The sequence below is a fragment of the Rhea americana genome, unplaced genomic scaffold (assembly GCF_003343005.1).
Source record: "Rhea americana isolate MKP2758 unplaced genomic scaffold, rheAme1 scaffold_45, whole genome shotgun sequence".
NCBI lineage: Eukaryota > Metazoa > Chordata > Aves > Rheiformes > Rheidae > Rhea > Rhea americana.
The window spans coordinates 5,825,922-5,849,816 of NW_028186590.1; the positions used below are offsets into that span (position 1 = coordinate 5,825,922).

Consider the following 23,895-nt stretch of genomic DNA (forward strand, 5'->3'; position numbering starts at 1 on the left):
TCTCATTCCACAGAAGGCAGGTTGGGATACAGTCATAATGTTATGTTAAAGGATGGATGTGCAGCAGAGCAGCCCTTTTGCCCCAATGGGACAAGCTTGCATGCTGGACTGGGCAGTAATAAAGGGCTGTTCTCCATTCGTTCCCTTTTCCTTATTCCCTTAGTATTTTCTATTTTTAAGAACTCTATTTTGATTGTCTTTGTTAGAAATCAGAATTAATGTATGCTCATCTTTATTCTCTTTGCAGTTTGGAAGCCCTATGGTTCTGCTTGTCCTTGCCACATAAATTAAGTATTTGACGCAGTTCCCTTTATTTTGAGGAAACTCATTCTGAGCTTCAGAAGTTGACGGCAGCTCTGAGCTCTGTCCAGGCCACAGCACGTATCGACAGTCTTTGCTGTGCCATCTGCAGGGAATGAATGCCAGACTCGTAGGTCAGAAAGCCCAAATCCATATAGCCTGGGCTGAACAAGCAGGCAGTAATGGATCGAAAGCCTCCGTTTTGTTTAACCTCGAGCAGGAGACAGATTTACGCTCTGCTAATATGAATCACTTAAATAGCTAAAAAGCTGCCAAACATTTTCTGTGAAGTTAAAAAGATTTGGGTTTTATGTTTTCATTCGTTGCTGATAATAGCATATTTGCCTATTACAGAACTTCATATGTTTTTTGTATTGTTTGGGAAATTTTTGTTAAGGATTTCTCTCAAATGGCCTCCTTAAGTGATGGAATTAGACTTACTGTTTTCCTTTCCAAGTGGTTTTACTTTACTAATGTACCCTGTCATCAGTGTTCCAGCTAGGATTCTCTACAATTTTATTGCAATACAGTGACAAGTATGCTTGCTATATTTACAGTATCCTTATGAATCTTAACAAAATTAGTGTAATCCTGATTGTTTTATTTATGAGTAGCTGAAAAATCTTTTTTTAAATTTTGGGCCTATTGAGCTACATGTGATGAAATAATATTTTTTCTTGTCACCTGTTTATCTTTGCATCTTATCTAACTGATTAATGGGTTTCAGTTAATTTGGGAGTGAAGTGTAGATATAATTGTATAGCAGAATTGAAGGTTCCTTCTCTTTTCCCTTCTCTTGAAATTTAGTATTGTTGAAGATTGAATACTAATGCATGAGAATTATCTTTTCCGATGTTTTGGAGCTTTAAAGAATGCATTTCTACCATTTAATGCTTGTATTCTTAACTTCTGCCACTTCTAACAGAAGCAGATAATTCTTATGCACAAGTGATAGTGAATTATAATTTGCAAATTAGATCATTGTCATTTGTATTAAATGTTTAGTTGTCTTAGGACAAATCCTGTTGCTCTTCCCTTCTATTCCTTCTTTTTGCAGCCTGGAAAAGAATTAGTTTTTGAGGACCTATTTATCTTGTTTTCTGGAGATCCCACAACTCCAGCAAGGCCATAGGGTATCTGGAAATGGGGGACTAATTTACTGCACATGTGAAGGTCATCACTACATCACGTGCATAGAGAGCACAGTATGTCTGGAATGCATTGGACCTAATGTGTCGTGATATTTTTTGAACTTCACATAAACAGTAAATGTAATCCTCAGGGATTCATCTGACATATTGTTATGCATTTGTTTCCAGGAAATACTGAATAGAAATATGAGATCTTATTTCTATCCCTATGTTTATGATACTGAACACCAAAAATACTTCTACGCAACCTCATTTGTTATTGAAACATTGAAAGAAAACTGTAACTAGTGGCATTTAGGAAAGTTGCCTCCCGCAGGTTTTGTAATTTATGAGCACATGTTCATTAGGGCTGATCTAAACATGAAAAAGTTTATTTGGGAGGGAAGGATGAAGAGTTTTCAGAGCATTTGTTGAAACTTTACTGAGTTTTTTTAAAGCTACGATACTGTGATTTCAGTAAGTGCGTGTTTCTATTAATTTTTATATAATTGTTTGCATGCTTAGTGAAAATCAGATGTAATATAAATACAATTTCAGCACTTTTGCCAGCTTCTTTAAAATTATTTTAGAGAGGTATTTTTTTAAAAAAACGGAAAATTTTGCAGTCTGTAAAGAACAAGATCAAAAACATGCAAAATTGAAATTTGAAAGCAAATATCTGTTTCCTTTCTATAAGAGATAGAAAATCTTTTTATTCCAAGAACAACGTTTTTCTTTTTAAAGAAAATAGGCAGCTTGGCACTGTGACAGAGTAACAGACACACTTATAATCTAATCTTGGCTGTGATCATTTCTTTAAAGGCAATTACTGTGTTAGTGAAGCAGCTGGGAACAGTGGAAGTAGTGCTGTTGCTATGTGGATAGAGTAATAGTGTAAACCACAGCTGACCATCAAATTCATTTTGATTTTAAGCCTCCCTTCTTGCAAGGAGGGGCACACCATGTTACTGGTGATGTCAGCACATAGATTTCAAAGCACTTGGAACTGCCAGACTTGTATTTTCTTCTGTCATCAGAGCTAGTAGGAGGAGAAAAAGCTGCCAAAATGATGAATTGAGAATTGAACAGGAAAATGATTATAGGACTTTTGGATGGAAGGTTGAAACTAATTTGTTAAGCCACTCCATTGCAAAAACTGTGGGCTGCAGTTCAGAAAGCTGTCAGAGCTCAGTTTGAAAATACTAGTTTAGCAAAGACATTAAGAGTATTTTTACAGAATTTCATTATCGGGGTGATCGTGCTGCTAGCATGTTGCTCTGACAAAACATAAATTGTAGCTGTGCGTTACACCAATGTAAACCAGCTCTGAGGAAACTGAGGCAAAACTGAGCAAATACATTCAATATTTGCTTTTGAATTAGCCTTAGAGTGATTTTAGTAGTTGAAATCCCCAAAATCTCTGCATTAATGACTAGATGCAGCCAAGGTGGTAGTGATGCAGCAGCTTGTAGGTGGTGCCTCGTTATCTGGGCTGGGTTGTCCTTTGAAAAGGCACTTCACTTTTGCTGTTGCTTCAGAGAGGTGATCCACATCTACCTCATCTCTGTGGTGGTGGTTTCTGCTTTGTTAACCATACACAGCTGCAGCACAAATCAGATTATTTCCTTGGACTGGCTTGCTCCATAGAGAGATCCCAGGGGCAGGCAGGAATAGGAGGTAGCATAGGATCAGTGCCTTTCAGGAGCAGCAGAAGTTGTGTTGGCTGGACCCAGCTGTGAGTTGCAGAATGACGGCGACGTAAGGAGAACCCACGCGCTCCAAAGAGCCTGGGGCTGCTTCTGCCTTTCCTTTACGGATGTTCCCAATGATGGCAAATGCTTTCCATTTTCATTTAATCTGAGTGAGGAGATATCATCAGAAACTGGATTATCACCCACAGACTGATCTATCAGCAAGCAGCAGCTAATGGTTATAGATTTAAAGGAGGAACGTGTGTATTGGCTTCAAGCTCCTGAGCCACACTGTAATCTTTTTAGATGCATTTTTTAAAGTACTGCAATGTGTATGTGTTTCTAAACTTTTGAATCTAAGTGTGAAGAATGAGGTTTTGAAAAATAGGGAATGTTTTGGAGGCAGAGGAAGCTCAAACCCTTAAACAAATGCAGTAAGTATTTACTTGTGAAGGAACAAAATATTGAAAGAGCCTCCGTTTCTCTAGCCAAAACAAATGAAAAAAAAAAACCCTACTCCAATTTATCCACCTTTTCAAAATACGATAAAATGGTAGTGTTCCGTACTGGGCAATTTGCTACAGTGTGCTGATTTAGCTACTATGTTTTCTCCAGTTTTGTGGCATCGCTTTTTCCCATTAACTTTGTAAGGTCAGGTCCCTGTTACCTGATGTCTGCCATGCTGTTGACAAAGCTGCCAGCAGCAGTTTGATAAGATATTTGCACTGTAACGATCATCTCTGTGTTGGGGTTTGGTTATACTAGAGACTGAATACTTGACGCTTTTGCTTTGACAGGGAGTAATATTTTATAGCTTGTTTTAAACACGAATTTAATATTTTATAGAAGAGAATTGGTATTTGCAAGTAATCATTAACAGTGTTTATTTTTCCCCTGTAGACTGCAGAACAGTTACTTTTGAAACTTTCCCTTCATTTTAACCAATTATATTATTTCCAAGGAATAAGAGTAAATTTCCATATAGAGATGCAAAAATCACATCCATTACTGTTGGCTGCTGTCATATTACTATATAGTACCATCATCTGTAAGATAGAGAAAACAATGTTGTAATTAAAATGAAGGCATAGAGAGACCCAGTATGTTTGCTGAACCAAATTAGCATTTTGTTAATCTGATTTATGGCATGAGTTTTCCATGGAAAAAAGACTGTGTACGAAATCAACTAGGACAAAGGCTCTACAAAACTATGAACACATTCATTAGAAGAAGCAAGTAGAGGGAAAGAGCTGCATGATCAATAAATGAAGATTGAGAGCATTTTACTAGCTGCTCACAGAAGAAATTGGCATAGTTGAGAAGTAAGGCATGAGGGCTGCTGCCACTCAAACTATAGGGCTTGTAAGGGTGGTAGAATAACCTATAAACTAAAAATCCAGTGTGTCTAGCTGACAAAAAAGCAAGTTTATAGCAGTTAGTATGAATTAGAATTTAGGGAGAATTAACAGAGGAAGCAAAAGAAAGAAACAAAGTCAATTGCCATGTGACGCTTAGAAGATCAAAAATAAAGATAAATAAAGTTTTTTTTTTTTTAAAAAAAGGTAAAGGAAAAAAGGTAAACAAAGATATTACTGAATGCAAATAGTAAGGTCACGGAGGTCCTGCAGCATCTGATTTTTACCTTTTGTTGCTTAATATTTTTATCAAAGTATATAAAAACATTTAAAAACATCACTATCAGTGTTAAAAAATTGGAGATAACAGTTGAAGAAGTAAATAAAATCAACACATGATCACTCATAAAGAGAAGATAGGTTCATTTACTGAGCTGGATTCAGGCAAGCAATATATTTTTCAGCATGCCCAAATGTAATTTTGTGTCTTGAAATAATAACTGTGTGCTGTATTTCCCTCCTTATTCCAGGAATAAATTATTCTTTAAAACCAAAAAATCCTCTTTCCCCCCAAACTGGGAATCATAATTGTTTGAAACTGAACCTCATGTCGTTACGCCGTGGCCAAATGACCTGATACATCCAAGAACTGCATCAACACAGAAGTACTGAATAGAGGCGCAGAGGTTGTATTATCTCTGCGCTTGGCATTGTTCTGAAAATGACTGCAATGCTGTTCTTTTAGATGGACATACTTCAAAAAGCACAGTGAAAATTGGAGATGATTCAGAGAAGGACTGTAAGAATGATTAAGGGATTGGAAATGTGCTATGTGATGAAAGACTTAAGGAGCTCGGTCTGCTTAGTTAGCAAAAGTGTGGTTAAGGGATCATTTGATGGCAATCTTAACATACTCATGCGGGTAGCAGAAATGTGATAATAGATAGCTTCTCCACCTAGCAAACAAGTAAAATAACAACCAATAGCTTAAGGTTGAAGTCGGACAGATTCAGTTTAAAAAATAAGCAAAATTTTAACAGGAAATGTAATTAAGCATTGGAAGAACTTACCAGTAACTGTGGTGCATTCAGGAACACTGCAAATGCAATATTAATTAAGATTGCATGTCTTTCTAAAAAATGTACTGTAGTTTAAGAACAAGTGTTGAACAGAGAAGAGTAGACATGAAGCAGAAATTAATGCAGGGGAGCCTGTAATACACAAAAATCGCTATAATCACATCTGTCCTTAAAATCCAGGACTCATTTGTGGTGCAGTGTAATGGCTAACTTATGCTCACTTTAATTCTGGCTTAACGATTAGAAGAATATTTAAGGTATTTCTGTATGACATGGTGTGATGCCGTGCAGCAGTATCCAAACCGACTCTGAACAAGCTAGGTTGGGTACCAAAAGCACCCAAGCTGTGCTAGCGTGGTTGCCCACCAGGGCTATGGGTAGTGGGTTTTTTTAAGCAGACCTGAGCAGCTTGTGTGCAAAGCTGTGTGATCGCAGCTGCTAATACACTTGTAACATCATATAGACAATGAATCTTTGAAGTCCTTGGGTGTCAGATTTAGAAATAAGGACTGCTGGTGGAGTAGGAGTTTTCCAAAATGAGATTTGTCTTTGTTTGCATGAATTTAAGTGGAAGAATAGACAAATTTGTGAAAGAAGGATTATTAATTACTGAGAAAGCAAGAAACTGTATTGGGCTCAGAAAGTCTGTGATGTGAAAGCAATTAGAGGTTGCAAACTTGTCTAGGAACATACCAAAAAGCCCTATTCTTGCTCTTTCCTGAACATCCATTTAACCCCCTTTTGGAGACAGGATATTGGACTGCTGGATTTTTGGTCTGACCTTTTGCAGCTTTTGTTACATGTGTTACAACAATGTTTATATTTTCTACTATTACCTGCTCAAAAATCAAATGTGTGATTTTAAAGATAGCTTGCAATGCTTCGAAGTGAGACATATAAATGTTTCAGAACAAATATATGTGAAAGAAGAAATAGATTATGAGAATTAAAAAAATCTATTTAATTGACTAATCATATCAGTTTTGTCATATCAATTTAAAATTGGAATGTACTTGTTCTTCAGTGAGCTGTCTTTTGGTGCATTTGACAGATTTATAGTGCAGTTAATGTTTCTGCTCATTTAATGAGTTTCAAGTGCAGGCGAGAGAAATTCAAGAAATGAGTCCATAAAACTACATGTTACTTTCCAACTGTTGAAATGATTTTTCCTTTCTTGTTCCTCTGAATGTTGTGAAGCTGCTTCATGGTACAGTATATATTTCATACTGTTTATAGGCCTGTTAGTTAACAGTAGTACATCTGTGGCCCAGCTATTTCAAGCTGTTAAAGCCTTGCTAGAGAAGCTAAACAATTTGAAAAGTATTTGAATTGGAACAAAAACTGTATAGTTAGTAGATAACTTTTATGTATTCTATTATGTGGATAACATGGAGCTGCCTCAGTGGAGAATGAATTGGTATAGATAAATAGAGTATCAGAACATTAGGAAAGACTGACCTGACAGCCAGCTCTGCCTTGGGCTTTTCCACTTGATGAGTAGTGGTACACTAACAGTACACAGTATACTTAAAAAATATAACTATAGCCAGCCTGGCGAGATTAACAGACAAGTTCTTTTGGCTTTTTCTTCTGTTATGCATCTCTAGATGTTCATGGAACTTTTATATGAACTTTGAGATGATTAAATGTTTATTAAGAAAAGTGAGACTGGACTGTCATATTTCTGACCAAAGGTATCTGATATATGTCTATTCTACGCAATCTAGCAAATAGTTGTAATAACCTTCAAGGTAATCTGATGTACTGAAGGTTTATACTGTTAGGTTAAAAGTATTTTGCTTTCATTGTTATGTTTACTTTTATTAAAAAGTACCTTATAGTTCATATTCTGTAAATATTGTACTATAGAAGTATTTATAAAGTAGGTCACATTAAATCTCCTGGTTTTTGTGCAATTTTTAAATTTTAAAGTGTTGCTTGTAATAGCCATGTAAAACTTAAATCATAAGCATTAACCCACATGATTTGTTTTCTTCCTAAAATATTATTCAATATGCATACTTTTGAACAGCTATGGATTGTGAACTTTATCTAGGATCTGGTCATGCAAACATGTATTTCAGTGAAGAATTTCTTTACATGTGTGCTGTCACTATATGCAGGATCAAATTCTTACCGATTTATTGTTAAAATCCTTATTCTTCAGAAATTTGCATTTGTAGAGGAAATTAAAATGTAATGGAATATGGTATTTTATTCTTGATATTTGCTTAAAATTGAAAGGTAGATGTGAATTTTTTTGGTTAATGCAGAAAAGATTCTAATTAACTTCTCAATTTAGATTTGTAGATCCATTATTGTTGCAATGAAAATATAAAAGGGAAGAAGTAGTCACATTATAACACTGCTAAAAATATTACGTAGTTCATATATTCTAATAGTAATGTGAGTAAGAAGTCACAATAGCCTTAATTTGGTAACATTTTGGGGATTTTTTTTCCTTTTCAGTCAGTGGTGAAGACTGGACGATTGCTGATCAGCCATGAGGCGCCTTTGACAGGAGGATTTGCGTCTGAAATCAGTTCAACAGTTCAGGTAACAGGTTATTTGTATTTTAATGTTCTGCATACTTGAGCATGTTTATCTGTAGAAAAATATTTTTTACTATGTTTAAAAATATGAAAAATCAGTTTTTAAGTTGGTTCCCTTTAAATTTTATTAAATTAGTTTTGTGTATATTTGCATTACGTTATCTGAARAGCTGAGGAACTGTGTTCCTGCCATGCACTGTGTTAAGCATAAGCTAGAAAACTTAACTTGCATTGAAAAACAGGTAGGACGTGCTGTCAGATGCAATAGAAATATCCTTTTGTACAGTCTGTTCTTAATGCTTTTTTGTTTTTGTTTTTTTAACCTTTATCTTATTTTATCCAAAACTTTTTCTTTTTTTAAAATATGTTCTGGGAACGTTGACGTTAGAAACAGGAGAGGGGAATTCTTTTTTTAAAAAAGAGTATAGTATAGGGTTAAATTTAATGTTCAGAGACAAAGCAAGCTGGGAAAGTTGCTCATGTGGGCTTTTGGTAATATTCACAGATGTGTAGAGCTTGTGTGCGCAGAAGAGCTTTGAAGCGTTGCGATGTGCATCAGTATTAACTGCCTGTAGAACTAGGCTTCAACAGAAGCCCTTTTGAGCTTTCTGCTGTGTTTTGTATCTATACTTGCATCAATTCCTCCCATTAATTTGATTTCTTTCCTGTGTGCATGAGCAGTGCTGGTTTATAGAAGATTTCAAAGTTAATTTTATCCATCACTGCCTGGTTACTATTTTCTGATTATTCTTAGAGTGGTCCCATTTTAAATTATAAGATTGAGGAGAAAGGGGGTTCTTAAATTTACAAAAAAAAATCCAAAAAACATACAAGCAGTAATTAAAGCTTGGGATTTTTTTTTAAGAAAAGAAGAGAATTAATTTTTGTAGAAATGTAATTTTGAGTTAAATATGTAGAAGGAATAGGAAAGTTGTTTCTTAAAATCTTCATGAAACAAATTTAAAACAGTTATATTTTAATGTTACTCTTTTGAGTACGAAGATTTTGACTATGAAAACTTTGTTTTTAAAGAACAGATATTTATTATCTTCCTAAGTGGAGGATATTAAAATATGGAGAAACCATATTTGCCTTCTCTCCCCTTCTCCTCTTTTCGGATAACCTTGTTGATTAAAATAGAACTAGTAAAGTCAGAAGGCACTGCCAAGCATGAGTGTTGAAATTAATGTTTGTTCTTATATTGTTAAAAAAAGGGGAAAAAAAGGAAAAATTGAAACTAGCTCAGCCAAAAGAGCCTCTCTCTTTTAATTATATAAAAAAATATAAATCTATATAAAGTTATGCAGATAGCTTCATAATACTTTAACACAAAAAAAGAAAAAATATATAGAGAAAGATAAAAGGGAGTTCAAGAAAAAGATTGAGTGGATACTATTGGAAGATTCATTGCACACAGGGGATCAATATATTGCTGAGACTACAAAATGAGTTTTTAATCTTTCAGATTTGTGGTAAGAAAGGCACTTAGCATCTGATACATCCATGTTGATATTATTGTCCATATGTGTCTTGAAAAATATCATTTATTTAGACATCAAAATTTAAATTGATTTAAAAGAGGCTATTTCTTTCTGTGTATATTGAAAGCATCTGTTTGTTTTGTGATAGTAGCTCATAATTTTGTATTCATATTTTATTAAGAAAACTAGATTTGTATTTTGAAAAGTGTTAGTTAATTTGCCATACAGGTTACTTCAGAATAAATGTAGATCTTTGGCATTGAATTTATCTGTTGAATTTCTTTTATATAAATTGACTCTCTTGAATCCATGTTATAACTGTATTGCCATTACTGTTTATATCTATTCTTCAAGATTTTATCATCCTTAACTTTTTTCAGCTTCTAATACCAGTTATTTTTCAGAATATCCAAAAGAGATTGGAATATAATTTATAAAGCATAAAAAAGTTTTTAAAGAATGTTGCTTTAGGCATAATAAAGATTTTGTTTTTTTGGTCAGTTACAACACTTATTCCCTTAGCGATCAAGTAAAGTCTATATGTCTGATATCACTGTGTAGTAAAAGCAAAAAGGAAACGTGAAATTCATTTTTGCTGGATGCATTATATACTAAGGATGCCAAAAACTTGAGGATTGCAGTTGGCTTTAGTTTCTTCTTACACATGGAAGTAATAAGTCTTCAGTAGGGTCCAGTYGGATTAGATGGTTACTTTTCATATTGTTGTTCTGTCCTTGTTGTGAGGTTTCTCATCACAGAAATAAGGTGAATAAAAATATACAAGTTAAAACTATCAGAAACATTTCATGGTGATGTACGCTTTAATGAAATGAGTATAAATGGAAACAGTGGCAGTTCAGTCATGAACTGTGTAAGGGAAAACTTCATTGAACTTTTTTTTTTTTTTTTTTTTTTTTTTTGCTACATGAGACATTAGAAGTAGCAGTTGGAGACCATATTAAATAAGAATTCCTCTGTGTCTGATATAGAGTACTTAGAGGGGGCACATTATCCCATTAAGCAATATTTCACTGTGATTTCTCAAAATGCTTGACTAAGCAGGCGGATAGAGTGGTGGAGTGATATGACTTTGCCCTCGTATTATTAAGGTTTTGTTCGTGATCTTTGTGGGTGTCTTGATGTTAACAACAGATGGCAGGATAAATATAGGTACAGTAAATACTTCTTGTTGATTATATAATCTACAGAAAAGCTTGCAAAGTGTTATTTTCAGCAGAGAGGGCATTAAACCTATTTTAATTAAGAATGGCATAGAATAGTCGGAGGAGCCTCAGGAAAGGGCCTACTGGGATGTCCATTCCAAAGTAACAAAGCATTAAGGTGAGGAAGTCATCAGTACGTTGCTTTTAGCACAAAAGAATGTAAATCTAGCATTTGCATCCCTGCTAGAGAGAAGCAGAAAGGATATTTTCAGAGAGAGATGATGGAAACGATTCCAGTGGAGATGGAAGTAATGATGTTAGGTATGGGACGAAAGGCTGGTCTCACCATGCAGAGAGGAGCGCGGGGGCGTGCTGCACAGGGGAGTCCTCAAAACCGGGTCACAGATGCCCCAACCTGGTTCCCCCGCACAGCTGTCCTGGGGKAACTGTCAGCCTCGTGGTGAAACCCCTGGCCAGGAGCTGACAGAAGAGACTCTCCAGACCACCTTACAGACTGAGGGGGTCAGTGCCCAGGGTGTGTGGGATGTATTATGGGATGCCAGGGAAGAGCATTTGGGGAATGCACAAGACTTATTGTGGGATGCTTAGGTGAGACACCAAAGTTGGGAAAAGGGAGGGATCAAGGTGGTTTGGGGAAGAACAAGCAAGGGAAAGCAGAGGGATAAGGGCATAAAAGGGGCTGGCGGCATATACAGAGGGCAGCCAGGTGTCTGCCACCTCCCAGCTTCGGCAGGGCTTCGTATTTTGTGTGCATGTATATATTTCCCCACTAATTCACCTTCATCCTGGTCAGCTAGAGAGAGGAACAGGATGAAGCCAATGGTGCTGTTTGTGTTGGGTGAGTGCTGAATGCTTGTGTTGAGCTATTTGGCCAGCCAAGCATATGTGTGTGTGTTGTGTAGTTGTGTTTTTCACATGTACCTATTGGGGATACATGCGCAGCCTCACTGGACCTGAAAATACGGAGCTGCAGCTGCCTTGCCTCCATTGGGCTACTGGATTTGGCAGCCCTGAACAGGTTAGGTGATTCCCTTGTTGGGCCGGAAAACTGGTCTCTAACCTTCAGAGCTATCCATGGAGCTCAACACTGAAGAAATAGCAGTCAGGTTTGAACTGAGTTGCTGGTGCAGCTCCTGTAGCTTCACAGCCTTAAAGCCTGCTGAACTGACAGGAAAAGGAATCATATCGGGATAGAGGGATGTCGGGATATAGAAGAATACTGGGTAGAATGCAAGCGCATGTTGTGTTATTTTACTCTGGTTTTGTTAATCTTGTTTACAACTCTGTAATCGAAACTAAAGATTTCACTTTATTTTAATAAACTAGTAATCTTTCACCTCTTAAGTGTCTATGCTTCAGAGTTCCTTACAGGTGAAGTTGACCAACCTAAATGCATGTTGTTTCTCTAGACGTGTGCATAAGCAATCAGAGAGAATTTTGAATGTTTCTGAAATCAAGTTAAGCTGTAATCCATGGCTGCCTTTCAGTAGTGGTAAAATGCTACCCTACAGAGAAGTTTGCAGTCCAACTTTGTCCTTATTGCTGTCATACTGACAAAATAAAGATGATACTGTGAAATAATTTCACAGAGAGGTGAAAGACTTAGTAGAGGACTATAAAACTGTAGTAAATTCTACAAGTGAAAATTAACTCAGTTGCATGAGGAACTAATCCTTGAGTTTAGAAGTCTTGCATGTTTGCAAGCGTTGATAACCCTTTTGTCAGATGTCTTTATTTGTCACTGCTGCTGCGTCATCAATGTGTCAAAATTTGTCCCGCTTTTTTCTGGCTAGTGAAGGATTATTGTGTTAGCTTGCTCTCACTGTGCTAAGCCTTTGAGCATAGCAGTTTTGATCTCTTTGTAGAAAGAGGAGTTCCTTACGAATGAAGCAGTTCTGTTGAGCAGGCAGTGTAATGGGAATAAGGAAGCTAGGCAGAAAGCAATAATCCTGCAGTAATCCTGCAGTGGAAAGTGTGCTGTACATAGTCAGTGTTGAAATAAAAGCATTTTTTATTGATCTATTGCAATTCTTATATAGGGACTAACTCATAGGTGATTTTTTTTTTTTGTTTAAGATGTCATTTCTTAAAGTTATTTCAAAATTATTTATTTTTCCCTCTGACATCAATTATTCCCTCTGACATGTAATATATTACAAAGCTAAACCTAAACTGAAGGTCTTCTAAATCTTACTGTGTAGTCTAGTCAACGTAACAGATTTGAAGATAGTTCTAGGATTCTGTTTTAGGAAGGAATTAAATGAGCCACAGAACTTTTTTTTCCTCTATAAAGTAGGCAGCTGTTCAGCATGAAATATCAATCAATTATATTTTTCTTTTGTTCATAATGTGTTAGAAGACAGCATTTGAAATCTGGGCGTTACTGAAAACTTCATGACATTCTGAGTAGCGCTGTTTGATATTTTTTTAAATACTTCTGAATTATACAGCTTTGAAAGGAATGTTACTTAGATCTCAAATAACTTATTCTTGAAAATAGATTTCAGACAGTCACTAAAATAATGTGCAGTTCCTGTAATTTGCTATTTTTGTGTAGCTTCTGTGTATGACAAAGTACACACTAATAGGGGCTATTCTGCTTAATTTCTGGTACATGTGGGGCCAATAAATAGTAACTGCTTGAGCACAGGATTTTATCAAGGATGAGATGACATAATACAACATACAATGTTCTGTTTTAGTTATTCAAGTCACCTTTCCTGTCCTCCTTTATCCAAACTCCTTTCAGAAAAATATACTACTCATATTCATATTTACTACTCACAAAATATTCCCTTCTCAGAAGGGAAGGTAATTTGGAGGAGAACGTATTCAGAAATCAAAATTGAGGACTTCAGAGTGTGCCAGTGTAACTTTGAGTAGTTTAAGGTATGTGCATGCTGGGAAAAGATTAGGATTTGTGTACTGACTCGTGGCTTGATTTTTCATTTCCTTGTTTTTATGGTTTGTATATTAAATATCATTCCTGCTTTCCATGGGACTACATTGGGGAAGTTTGTATTATGATTACAATAGCATGGTGGTTATATTTATATATATATTTGTTAGGACTAAAAATAAATAGAGGGAATATAGAAAATACCATTCGTCATTGATCTTGTAAATACGAAAAATTTATATCACAGGAAAGTCTTGGTTGTTTCTACCTGTTATCTACAAACAATCTGACAATTTATTGGAAAATAGAAAATGTTTGAATAATGTTGATTAGATTTTTCTTTAAAAAATTTTGAAATTTGTGATATATATACATCAATAATAATACAGCAGAGTATACCACCAAGCTGTATATTGTTATTAAAATACAAGAAATGCAAATGGCTCAAGAAAGGTGATACTTGGTCTGGGAAAGAATGTTACTGTCTATCAAATAACAAAATGGCACACTTTTTTGTAGTAGGTTTGCACAGATGTGTAAAAGTACGTATTGGCTTCATTCTGTCAGCAAAAGAGCAGATCTGATTTAATTGTGTTTTTCTGTTGTAGCAGTGCAGTTTCTTTTCTTGCTACCTGGTAACTGCTTTGCCCTTGGCCATCTGATATGCCCTGGGGAGGATCTGGGTGATGAGTAGGCGATGTTGGGTCTGGAAGCCATGGAGAGGAGAACTGAGTTCTGTTCTCAGGCTTCTGCAGAAGACTTACGTTTCTCATCAAGTTACATTGGTTTCAGGCTTAAAATTTAAAATTAGCCATGGGGCAAGTCCCAGTAAATTCAATGAAATAACCTGTATCTCAGGATTGAGTTATGCCATCATTTTTTCAGTTCTTCAGTTCCATATGTATAAATTGGATATGATAAATTTTGTCTATTTAGACTGGAAGTGCTTTAGATTTGCTACCTTTACTACAAAATAAGGCCTAATCTCCAATAAGTGGGGTAATTTCCTGCAACTGTGGAACATTAGAGGAAACTATTAGAGAAACTATTTTTGTGGGAAGCATTTCAGGAAAAAGAAAAGTTGGATATGTGTAGGAACTTATTTCACTGATGTACTAGTTTTAAAGCAATTTTGTTCTAAAGAAAGTTGCCTTAGAAAGATTTTTCCAAAATAAAAAGCTTGAACAACAACAACAAAAAACCCTTCAATTTCAGCCATATGAATATTTAAATAGACCTGTCTGATATTGGATAGAAAATGTCTTCAATTACACTTTTTTCTTTATGATTCTGTAAAATAATAGAGTTTACATCTCAACGTTATAATCTCATAATTTCATAATCTTTGGCATGAATTTGGGAGGTTTAGATATTCCAAACAATTCTATTATTTCAATTTTCTCATAAACTGAAGTTAAACTGGCTTTTCCCAAAGAAGCTGTGACAATTTTACATGGTTCTTTGTAAGTCTTTGGGCAAAGGATTACATTGCAGTACTTCAGAAGATTCAAGAGACCAGCTTTGAGTTTCAAATTGTCATTGTGTCCGCATTAGTGATTCACTTGGTGCAGTAGAAATGAATTAATAACTTGAAGTGGCTTGTGTTTGTTTAATTTTAATAAGCTTTTGAAATTGTTAAGGCCATTAAAAATTGTGATAGTTGCCACTTAAATGTATACAGCCTGTTCATTAAAATTAGATTTATTAAAATTGTTCGTTATTGAAAGCAACACTTCCCACATAATTGTTCTTTATTTATACTCAGAAGATTCAATTGTCATAATTTGTTGAAGCAAATTGCCTTTTGAGCTCATCATTAGTATCATTATATGAATTTGGAGGAGCTTGAAGTACAAAATATTAGAACTATTTAATTATAGAGATGAAGGATTTGAAATAATTCTCTATTTAATTTGAGAAGTATAAGAGGACTCAAACATGTTTTTCCAAGTTGATTAGACAGATGGTTCAGGACAGCCTGGAAAGACTTTTGTGTGACACATTTTTTTTTTTTTTTTTTTCCCTGCTGTTGAATGCCATTTCATGGATTGGCTAAATAACGTGGTTCTGGACTCTCAATATAACATAGAGACACATGGAAATATGCAAGTCCAGATGTATAGTCTTTCAACTGACGAAAGAAGATTATTAACTCTGAATCAATGATTTCTTTTAACTTTACTTTGATACAGTTGCAATAGGCAATAAAATTGAATGAACTGAAGCCCCAGTTGCTGATGTATTGATACAGTCTGATGCTTCATAATTTACTATCCTGGTCATTTTTTTTAGCACTTTCACTATTTTAACCCATCTAGCAGGAATCACACWTTATAAAAACCTGTTTTTGTAGATCAGAACACTAGTTTATGTCACTAGTAGAATGGTTATGAAATGTTGATAGAGAACAGACAAAAACCAGAATAAGCATAAGTACAAGAAAGTAAATACAAGGTGGGCATAAAATATATAATACAATAGAAATAGATTAGAAGTGACTTGAAGAAAAAGAACATATAAAAAGTGACCTAGAATAATATAAGAAGAATAATGTTATTTTCTAAGTAAAGAGTTGAGAATAATACGGGATTTGTTTTTAAAATAAAGTTTTTATTAAGTGACTTGAGTCAGAGCTGTATGTGAAAGTCAGATGCATGAAGAGATTTGTCATATTTATAAAATATGAATATAGGCAATTTAGTAAACCTCCATTTCTAATGCTGCGTGAACTAGCAGCGATTTTTGCTATACAAGTTTAAAATTCTGGATAGTATTGAATAAGTCTTTTGCATAGTCTTCTGCATTAGGAAGAGTGTTGCCATCAGGTGGAGGGAGGTGATCCTGCCCCTCTACTCAGCCCTGGGGAGGCCTCATCTTGAGAACTGTGTCCAGTTCTGGGCTCCCCAGCACAAGAGAGACGTGGAGCTACTGGAGAGAGGCCAGCATAGGGCTACAAAGATGATCAGAGGGCTGGAGCACCTGCCCTGTGAGGAATGGCTGCRAGAGCTGGGCCTCTTCAGCCTGGGGAAGAGAAAACTGAGGGGGGATCTTATCAGTGTGTACAAGTACCTGAAGGGAGGGTGTCAAGGGGATGGGGCCAAACTCTTTTCAGTTGTCCCACGTGACAGGACAAGAGGCAATGGGCAGAAACTGAAGCACAGGAAGTTCTGCCTGAGCGTGAGGGGGAATTTCTTCTCTGTGAGAGTGACGGAGCCCTGGCACAGGTTGCCCAGAGAGGTTGTGGAGTCTCCTTCTCTGGAGCTGTTCAAGGCCCACCTGGATGCAACCCTTTCTAACCTGCTCTAGGTGACCCTGCTGAGCATGGGAGTTGGACTAGATGATCTCCAGAAGTCCCTTCCAACCTTACTGATTCTATATTTTGATAAGCAGTGAAGAAAATTTAAAAAGTGTAGGGCAAAATACTATAAAACCAATACTGTGGCTCCACTTTCTTTAAGCAGTCTTTAAAAAAACCCCAAAGTTTAAATACTACAAAGAATATTTTAAAAATTACAGATTCACCAGAGAAACTGAAAAGCTTAGTAAAATGAATATGAATAAAATGGTCTTTCATATAATGAATCTGAATTACGAATTTAATATGGATCTTTCATATTAATTATGAAACTATTCTGCATTTTAAAGAACATGTATACTGCAAAAAACATTTGAGGTTTTCATTTTTAAATAGAAGGGCAGTTTGTGTGCATTTTATTCCACTACGTGCCCCATTCCAGACATTTGCTTCTCCTTGCTTGTGACGTTCCCTGCCAAAGTGCCTATGCAGTAACTGTGGCTTGCAAGTCCAGCTGTCTGGATTTTGCTGTTGTATTTGTCTGGTAGAGGTGATTTTTTTTTCCCTGAACCTGTATTACTTTCAAATTGGAACTGTAAACTACGAGCCTTGCACCTTCACAGACTCTACTTTTTCTACATGCTAACATTTTGAGGTCATAATTAATTGATCTTGATGTTATTCCAAAGTCTTTTCATACAGCATAAATCACTGTGCAGAAGTATCCCAATTTTCATCTTGTTTCATACTCTGATACCTAGGACCAATAAGAAAGTCTTGTTTTAGATCTGTAACAAATCCAGCACAAGAGAATTGTATTTTTAAGAAGTTTTATTTGGTGTTACCACGTCTTGATATCCAATTTACTTATGAGGCTTAGGTATACATGTTTATTTTATCCTTGGTAGACATGGAAAGGGGACAAATTTCCCTAAAATGCAAACAGAAAAATCAGAAAAACTTCATTATATGATGTGGTATCTGTTATCTGTTCAAGCTAAGAGGGAAAATTCTGTCCCTCTATGCTGAAATAAATTCAGTAATAAGGAGAGAAGTGGTCCAATGAATTAAGTATAACCAAATACTAAATTTCACACATAATAATCTGATTTCCTGTTTCAAACACCCAAATATGTTTCTTAAGAGAAGCAAACAAACCCCAAATCCTAAAATAACATTCAAGTTGCAAAATGAAGTACTCAAATACTATGGTGGGCTTCTGTAAAATATGCACATGAACAAACTCTTTAAAGACATAAACACAGAGCATGTATCTCCAAATAGAATTAGTCCTCCCGCTAGCCAGAAATCATTTAACTCCTCATTTATCTGCAGCTCAACTTAAGGTTTCTTAAACTTCTGAAAAGTTTTGTGAACACAGCCAGTCAAGAACAGCCACACGTGCCAAAGGATTTCTTAACATCTCACTTTCTTATGCACGTACACTCATCTTCTTTTCATTGGACAATCTCATTTACTGCATGAAAGCTCCAATAAAATATGCACCCACCCACCCAACTATACTTCCACCTGTCACACGTGACAATGCCATGCTGCTGGGATGGGAGAAAACCAAGTTTGAATCCCACGCGTGTTGTTTTGAGAAGGGTTTCTACATGCCTGGCTTTTGCATCCATTCTGTCTAAAAATAGCGACTTGATCTAAACTTTTCCCATGTACCATGTGAGTGCCCTAACTGCTAACATTAGTAAATCCTTTTCTTTCTCTTTATAGGGACATAGAAGCAAGAATGCAAGAGCAGTTAGGGATTTTGCACAGGTATTGAAAGGGCAGAGGATACCAGTTAATAAGCTCAGCATTGTTATGAATATTTAACAAGTGAGAGAAGAAAGCCCACCAGTAAGGTTTTGTGTGCTCCCTTCCAGTGCATGAGAATGTGTTAGGCCTTCTTGTAATATACTGCACACACCAGCTTTCCATCTCTTCCAGCAAGTGTTCTAGTAGCAGTGCTGTTTTCACTCCAAAAATAAAAGCATGCTGACATTAATATATGAGTGTAACCAGTTACTATGAGATAATCAAATATTTTAACGTGCACATTGTATAGATTCAGTTAATTTCATGTTAGTATTGGCCTGATTAGCGAACATCGCCACTCCTCAAGTTTCCCCAAGTTCCACTTGAAGTGCAGAGTTAGAAGTAAAGGTAGATTGTCAAATATTTTAACTAAATGCTATGTACCATATGCACTTTTTATTCTGGCCWTTTTTGATTCTGTATAGTCACTGTATAGTAAAGTGTACTGCAGTTTAGGATTCAATGTTAAATTTCAGTAGAGTTGTGCAGTTAACAGCTTTTAATTCTGCAAATGAGAGGAGATGACTAAGCTTTGGATTTAGTATTTGTAGAGTAGACAATGGCACAATTTTGTTAAATCAATTCTTAAGAATACATTACAATATCTGAAAATATTGCAACCAAGTTAATATACAAATCCTTTCCCCTTGGCATTTTTACTTAAACATAAATAAAAATATCATGCTTTCCTAAGCTTTCAAGATGTATTGTCTGATCATTATAGCATTTTGTGGGAAATTCACAGGACAAGCATTGTCATACCAGTATTTTTAAATGAAGTACCCTGCCAGTGAGAAAACAACTTTGTTGGTATATGATCAACGTTCACAAACTGGGAAGGGTGGCTGGGGATGCCAGGCATATGCTAATAAGTTATTAGAGGATCAAAAAGGGAAAAYGAAGCAGGCAACTTTAGACCACCTGTGTCTCTAGACTTGTAGTGTTTGGTACCCAGCAAGATCATTTTTTTAGGAAATCATTAAACTGAGAAAAGATTCATTTTCCTAAAGATTGGCATTAAGTTGTATGCTTTCTGTAGAGTTATTTATTTTTGATGAATATGTTGGATAAATATGTTTTTGTCACTGATTCAAAATAGCCTATTCTGTCACTTTGTTGTTGCTGCCTCATTTTCTACTCTGCTATGTGTAAGGTAGAGGGCAGCATTTCTTCCAGATGCCTCAAAAACCCATTTGCCTTCTATCTGAACTGGATTTCCTGTTATTTTCTGTGCAAGTGTGCAACTGAGAACTTTTTCATTTGTTATGCAAATTCTTGAAAAGGAAGAGGAGTTCATCCCAGGACAATGAAAAGTGGTATAGTGGCAGAATATATTAAGACTCGTTGTGGTTCAGTGAAATTGAAAGTTTTGGCTACTGAACAAGTTCTTTGTTGGATTCATCTTAATCACTAGAGTGTGTAGTGTTAAGTACGCTCTCAGTGTATTTACCGAGGACATTTTTCTTTGTTCTGGTATTTAATTTGGCATAAAAATGTTCATATGCCTGAGGCTGAACTCCAGCCTCATTGTCTTGCTGATGTATCCGTGTTCATTTGTAGCGATTTATAACTTCAGACAACATGTTTGGCCTTCTGTATGCTGATTCTGAAAAGGAACAAAAATATGGCAACTGAGGCAGAATTGAAATGACTGTGAGCTTTCCTCTCTGCTGCACTCTCCTCCCTCTCGGTACATTCATCTCTCTAGCTGTTAACAACTTTCTTCTAGGGAAGAGAAATGTGTTTTGTGTTTATATTTATTCTGAGGTACAATTTACATCTGGAGAAGTATATTTTTTATTCAAACTGATTTGATTAGAACCCTGTTGTGATGCTAACTATACACTTGAGATAACCCACAGACCTGATAGAAATGAGAAGATTTCTATCCAAATAGTAAGCAGGGCAAAAAACCTTCCATGACTGCATATCTTGTGTTTTGGTCTGTAATGTGGAGATATTTTTCCATTTTCTCTCTAATAGCATATTAGTTCAGTAACATCAGCATTTTAACTGGTATGTAAATATAACTAATGATGTTTTAGAAGGCATTCAGAACTACAAACTACTACTATAGTAATTTTAGGTAATTGTTAAAGCTGCTACTGAGTAGGCCTTTATATTATACTATGACAAATCACCAGCTTGTTGCTTAATTCAAATTAATATAAAAATATCTCTTTATTTTATTAAACTCTGACTTCTGTCTGATAAGTGATCTGTGACAAGACTCTAGAATAAATGCGGATCTGTAAAGCAGTTAATGATTCAGGATATTTAACTTCCTTTCTGCTTCAAAAACCTAACAATATTATATTTAACTTGCTTTATTTTCTTTGGCATTATCTTTTATTCAGAATGAGTTATGATTGTTTTTGAACTCTAAATAGAAGTAGAGGTTTGAATAGCAATTTGTGATGTCATGCCCAGAAGTACCCAGTTAAAAGTGTGGTCACGGTCTTATTGCTCTAATTTCCAATGCAATATAGCAATGAAAACACTTCTTGGGTGGTTGAAATTGCTTGGCCTTTGGCATCATTTCTCAAAACACTTCAATGGGATACTATAATTCCTTATTCTTTACCCTCTCTGGGTTCCCAGAGTGCCTTAATTCTTAATAATTTGCTATACCTGTAGGTAACTTGTGGATATTTTTAGTGGCATTATGTGTCAGATTTACAACTGTGGAGAAAACACTTGAGAAGCTTGTGTCATTTACTCAAAAATTACTTTAGTTGGGTTGGTTTGAGGTTTGTAAAGTCATTCACAGAAGCCTATTGCCTTTGTTCTTTTTCCTAGCTTTTCATATTTTGATATGATCATTAGAAGTGACCTGGCTAGACCATCAGCCTGTAGGAATAGACATAGTTCAAAGTACCATAACCACTGTGGTGATCTATGGCATATAAGGACCTAGGCAGAATAGAGGTGAAATATAATACAAAATAGAGAATTACATGTTAATGGYTCAGTGACATTTTTTAATACCGAATGTAAGGAACATTTTTTTTTTCTTGAGAGGTTTTTTTAATTAATACATAAATTACATGTTAAAGAGTGTATATTTATTGATGTTTTATGTACACATATAAAATCAAATTATTTCAGTTCCATACTGAAAATATTCATAGCTCAAAGGAGAGGATTTACAAGGAACCTCTTGAACTGTTCTTTGCCCTTCCAGAGTGCTGTGAATTTTATACTGTTGCCGTTGGCTATGTTAAGATCCTTAATGTAGGGAAGAAAACAGAGGCTGCAGTTTTACTACCCAGTGAAAGTAGGCTAGCTGCTTCTGCTGCACACTTGAGAAAGTAACTGCCTACTATCCCCTAAGGACTGACACAGCTTGAATTAGCACCCAAGTGTCACCCTGGCTAAAGCCTCAAATCTGGATTATGATTGTAAGATAAATTATGACAGTGCTGTATCTTCACGTGGTAGGCATAGAGGAAGAAATTTTGGCATTGTGTCCTTCTAGTGCAGCAGGCATTTTGCATGTAAGTGGGCAATGCTCATCGCTATATGGGGATGCAGCAATCAAAAAGCTGTTCTCCTGTAAACTGATTAGAGAAGCAATCTAGAAGGCCAGGTAGCATCTACCTGTGTGCTCTGGGTTATGAAGGACTTACAGGCTTCTTGATAGAAAAAGCATTGTTTCATCTTTCATCTTGCTTTTAAAAAAGTTTCCATGGTTCCTAGGTCCTCGCTACTTAAGGCAGACAAACCGTGTCAGGTAATACTGAGTTCCTGCCTAGCAGATGTAAACCCAGAATTCCCGAGAAAAATGAATTTGGCAATTTCAGTCAGTGGCTGTTGCATGAAAAGAATAACAACAACAGGGAAGAGCCTTGCATGTAGGTCTGTTCCTATGGCCTTATCTGGCATGATGCTTTAGATTAGATTGCTAGTCATAGGCCTGTTATATACTGTGACACCAGCGTAAGAGGTATGGGCATGAGTTACTGTCCAGTAGCTGTAAGCACATTAGAGATTCATATGCTGTATATAGATTGTGCCCGTGAGGCTTTATGTGGCTGTGTTCGCTATGAAAGCAGGACATCGAAAGGCAGTTTTGTYGAAAGAGCAATAGCAGTACAGGCATCTCTCTGTAACCAACTGGAAATTTTTGTTAATGTTAGCATGTTTTGATAGTGAACATCTAAGAAGGAAATAAGATTATATCTATACACAGCAGAAAATTATTCTACCCACAGTTATCTCACAAGGAGCAAAAATTGATGGGGATTTAATGTTAAATATGGCTGAGTCAGAAAGCAAAGTCTGCTTTCAGACTACCAAACACTGAAACACTCATTTTAAAAATATACATACAACCTAAAACACTCTTCAAAACTGAACAAATTTCTCTATAGACCGCTATGTATTTGGAAATTTCTGACTGGAAAAGTTGACCTATGTAGCCGGAATTGTTCCTAAGATACATTGACTTGAAAATCATATTTCACTCATTGTCATCACTGAATAAGTGCCTTTTGTCCATTATGGTGAGTGGAATTCTGATCAGCAACCTGCATTTTGATGAAGCACTAACCATGAACGAATGAGTAGCGGTGCAGTAACTTGAACATCTGAGGAACAGAAGCGTCTTGGATAGAAGTCGGAAGGAAAGGGCAGCAACAGCATCTGATTCTCTCCCCCATCATCTGGTGAAAAAAAGTACCATTTCTCCTGCATGTTTTAAAAAAGCTACTATCCTAGATTTATAATAATTTATGATAATATTATGAATAATATTATCAGCATATTATAAAAAATGAATGCCTTCAGGTTCTTCTAGAAGAGAAAAGCTAGCACATTTATATTTACTGACACTGAAAAATAGGCCATGGTTGTGGTGGGTCTGTGGTAGAGAATCAGAAATGGTCACTTAATTTATTTGTTTATTTATTAAATCCATGATCTTAGATGTCATTTGTCACACTATGCAGTTTTCCTTTCTGTAGTCCTTCTACTTTAGAACTATTTAGTGTGTAGCTGTCTCTTTAAAGGTGTGTGTGTGTGAATGATACATGTAGTTAGGCCAATAAATCTGTATTTAGTTACCTCAACATATGGGCCAACTTATAAAATCCACATCGGCCATGAAAATT

General features: G+C 35.8%; 1 protein-coding gene across 2 annotated transcripts in view; it reads left to right on the forward strand.

Moving 5' to 3' along the window:
• BCKDHB (branched chain keto acid dehydrogenase E1 subunit beta) overlaps nucleotides 1-23,895 on the forward strand; it is a 144,007-nt gene that overhangs the window by 75,035 nt on the left and 45,077 nt on the right. For both annotated transcript variants that reach the window (XM_085316083.1, XM_085316082.1), the window contains exon 8: nucleotides 8,025-8,111. In XM_085316083.1, the coding sequence (XP_085172209.1) occupies nucleotides 8,025-8,111 (87 nt within the window). The remainder of the gene's footprint in view (nucleotides 1-8,024; nucleotides 8,112-23,895) is intronic.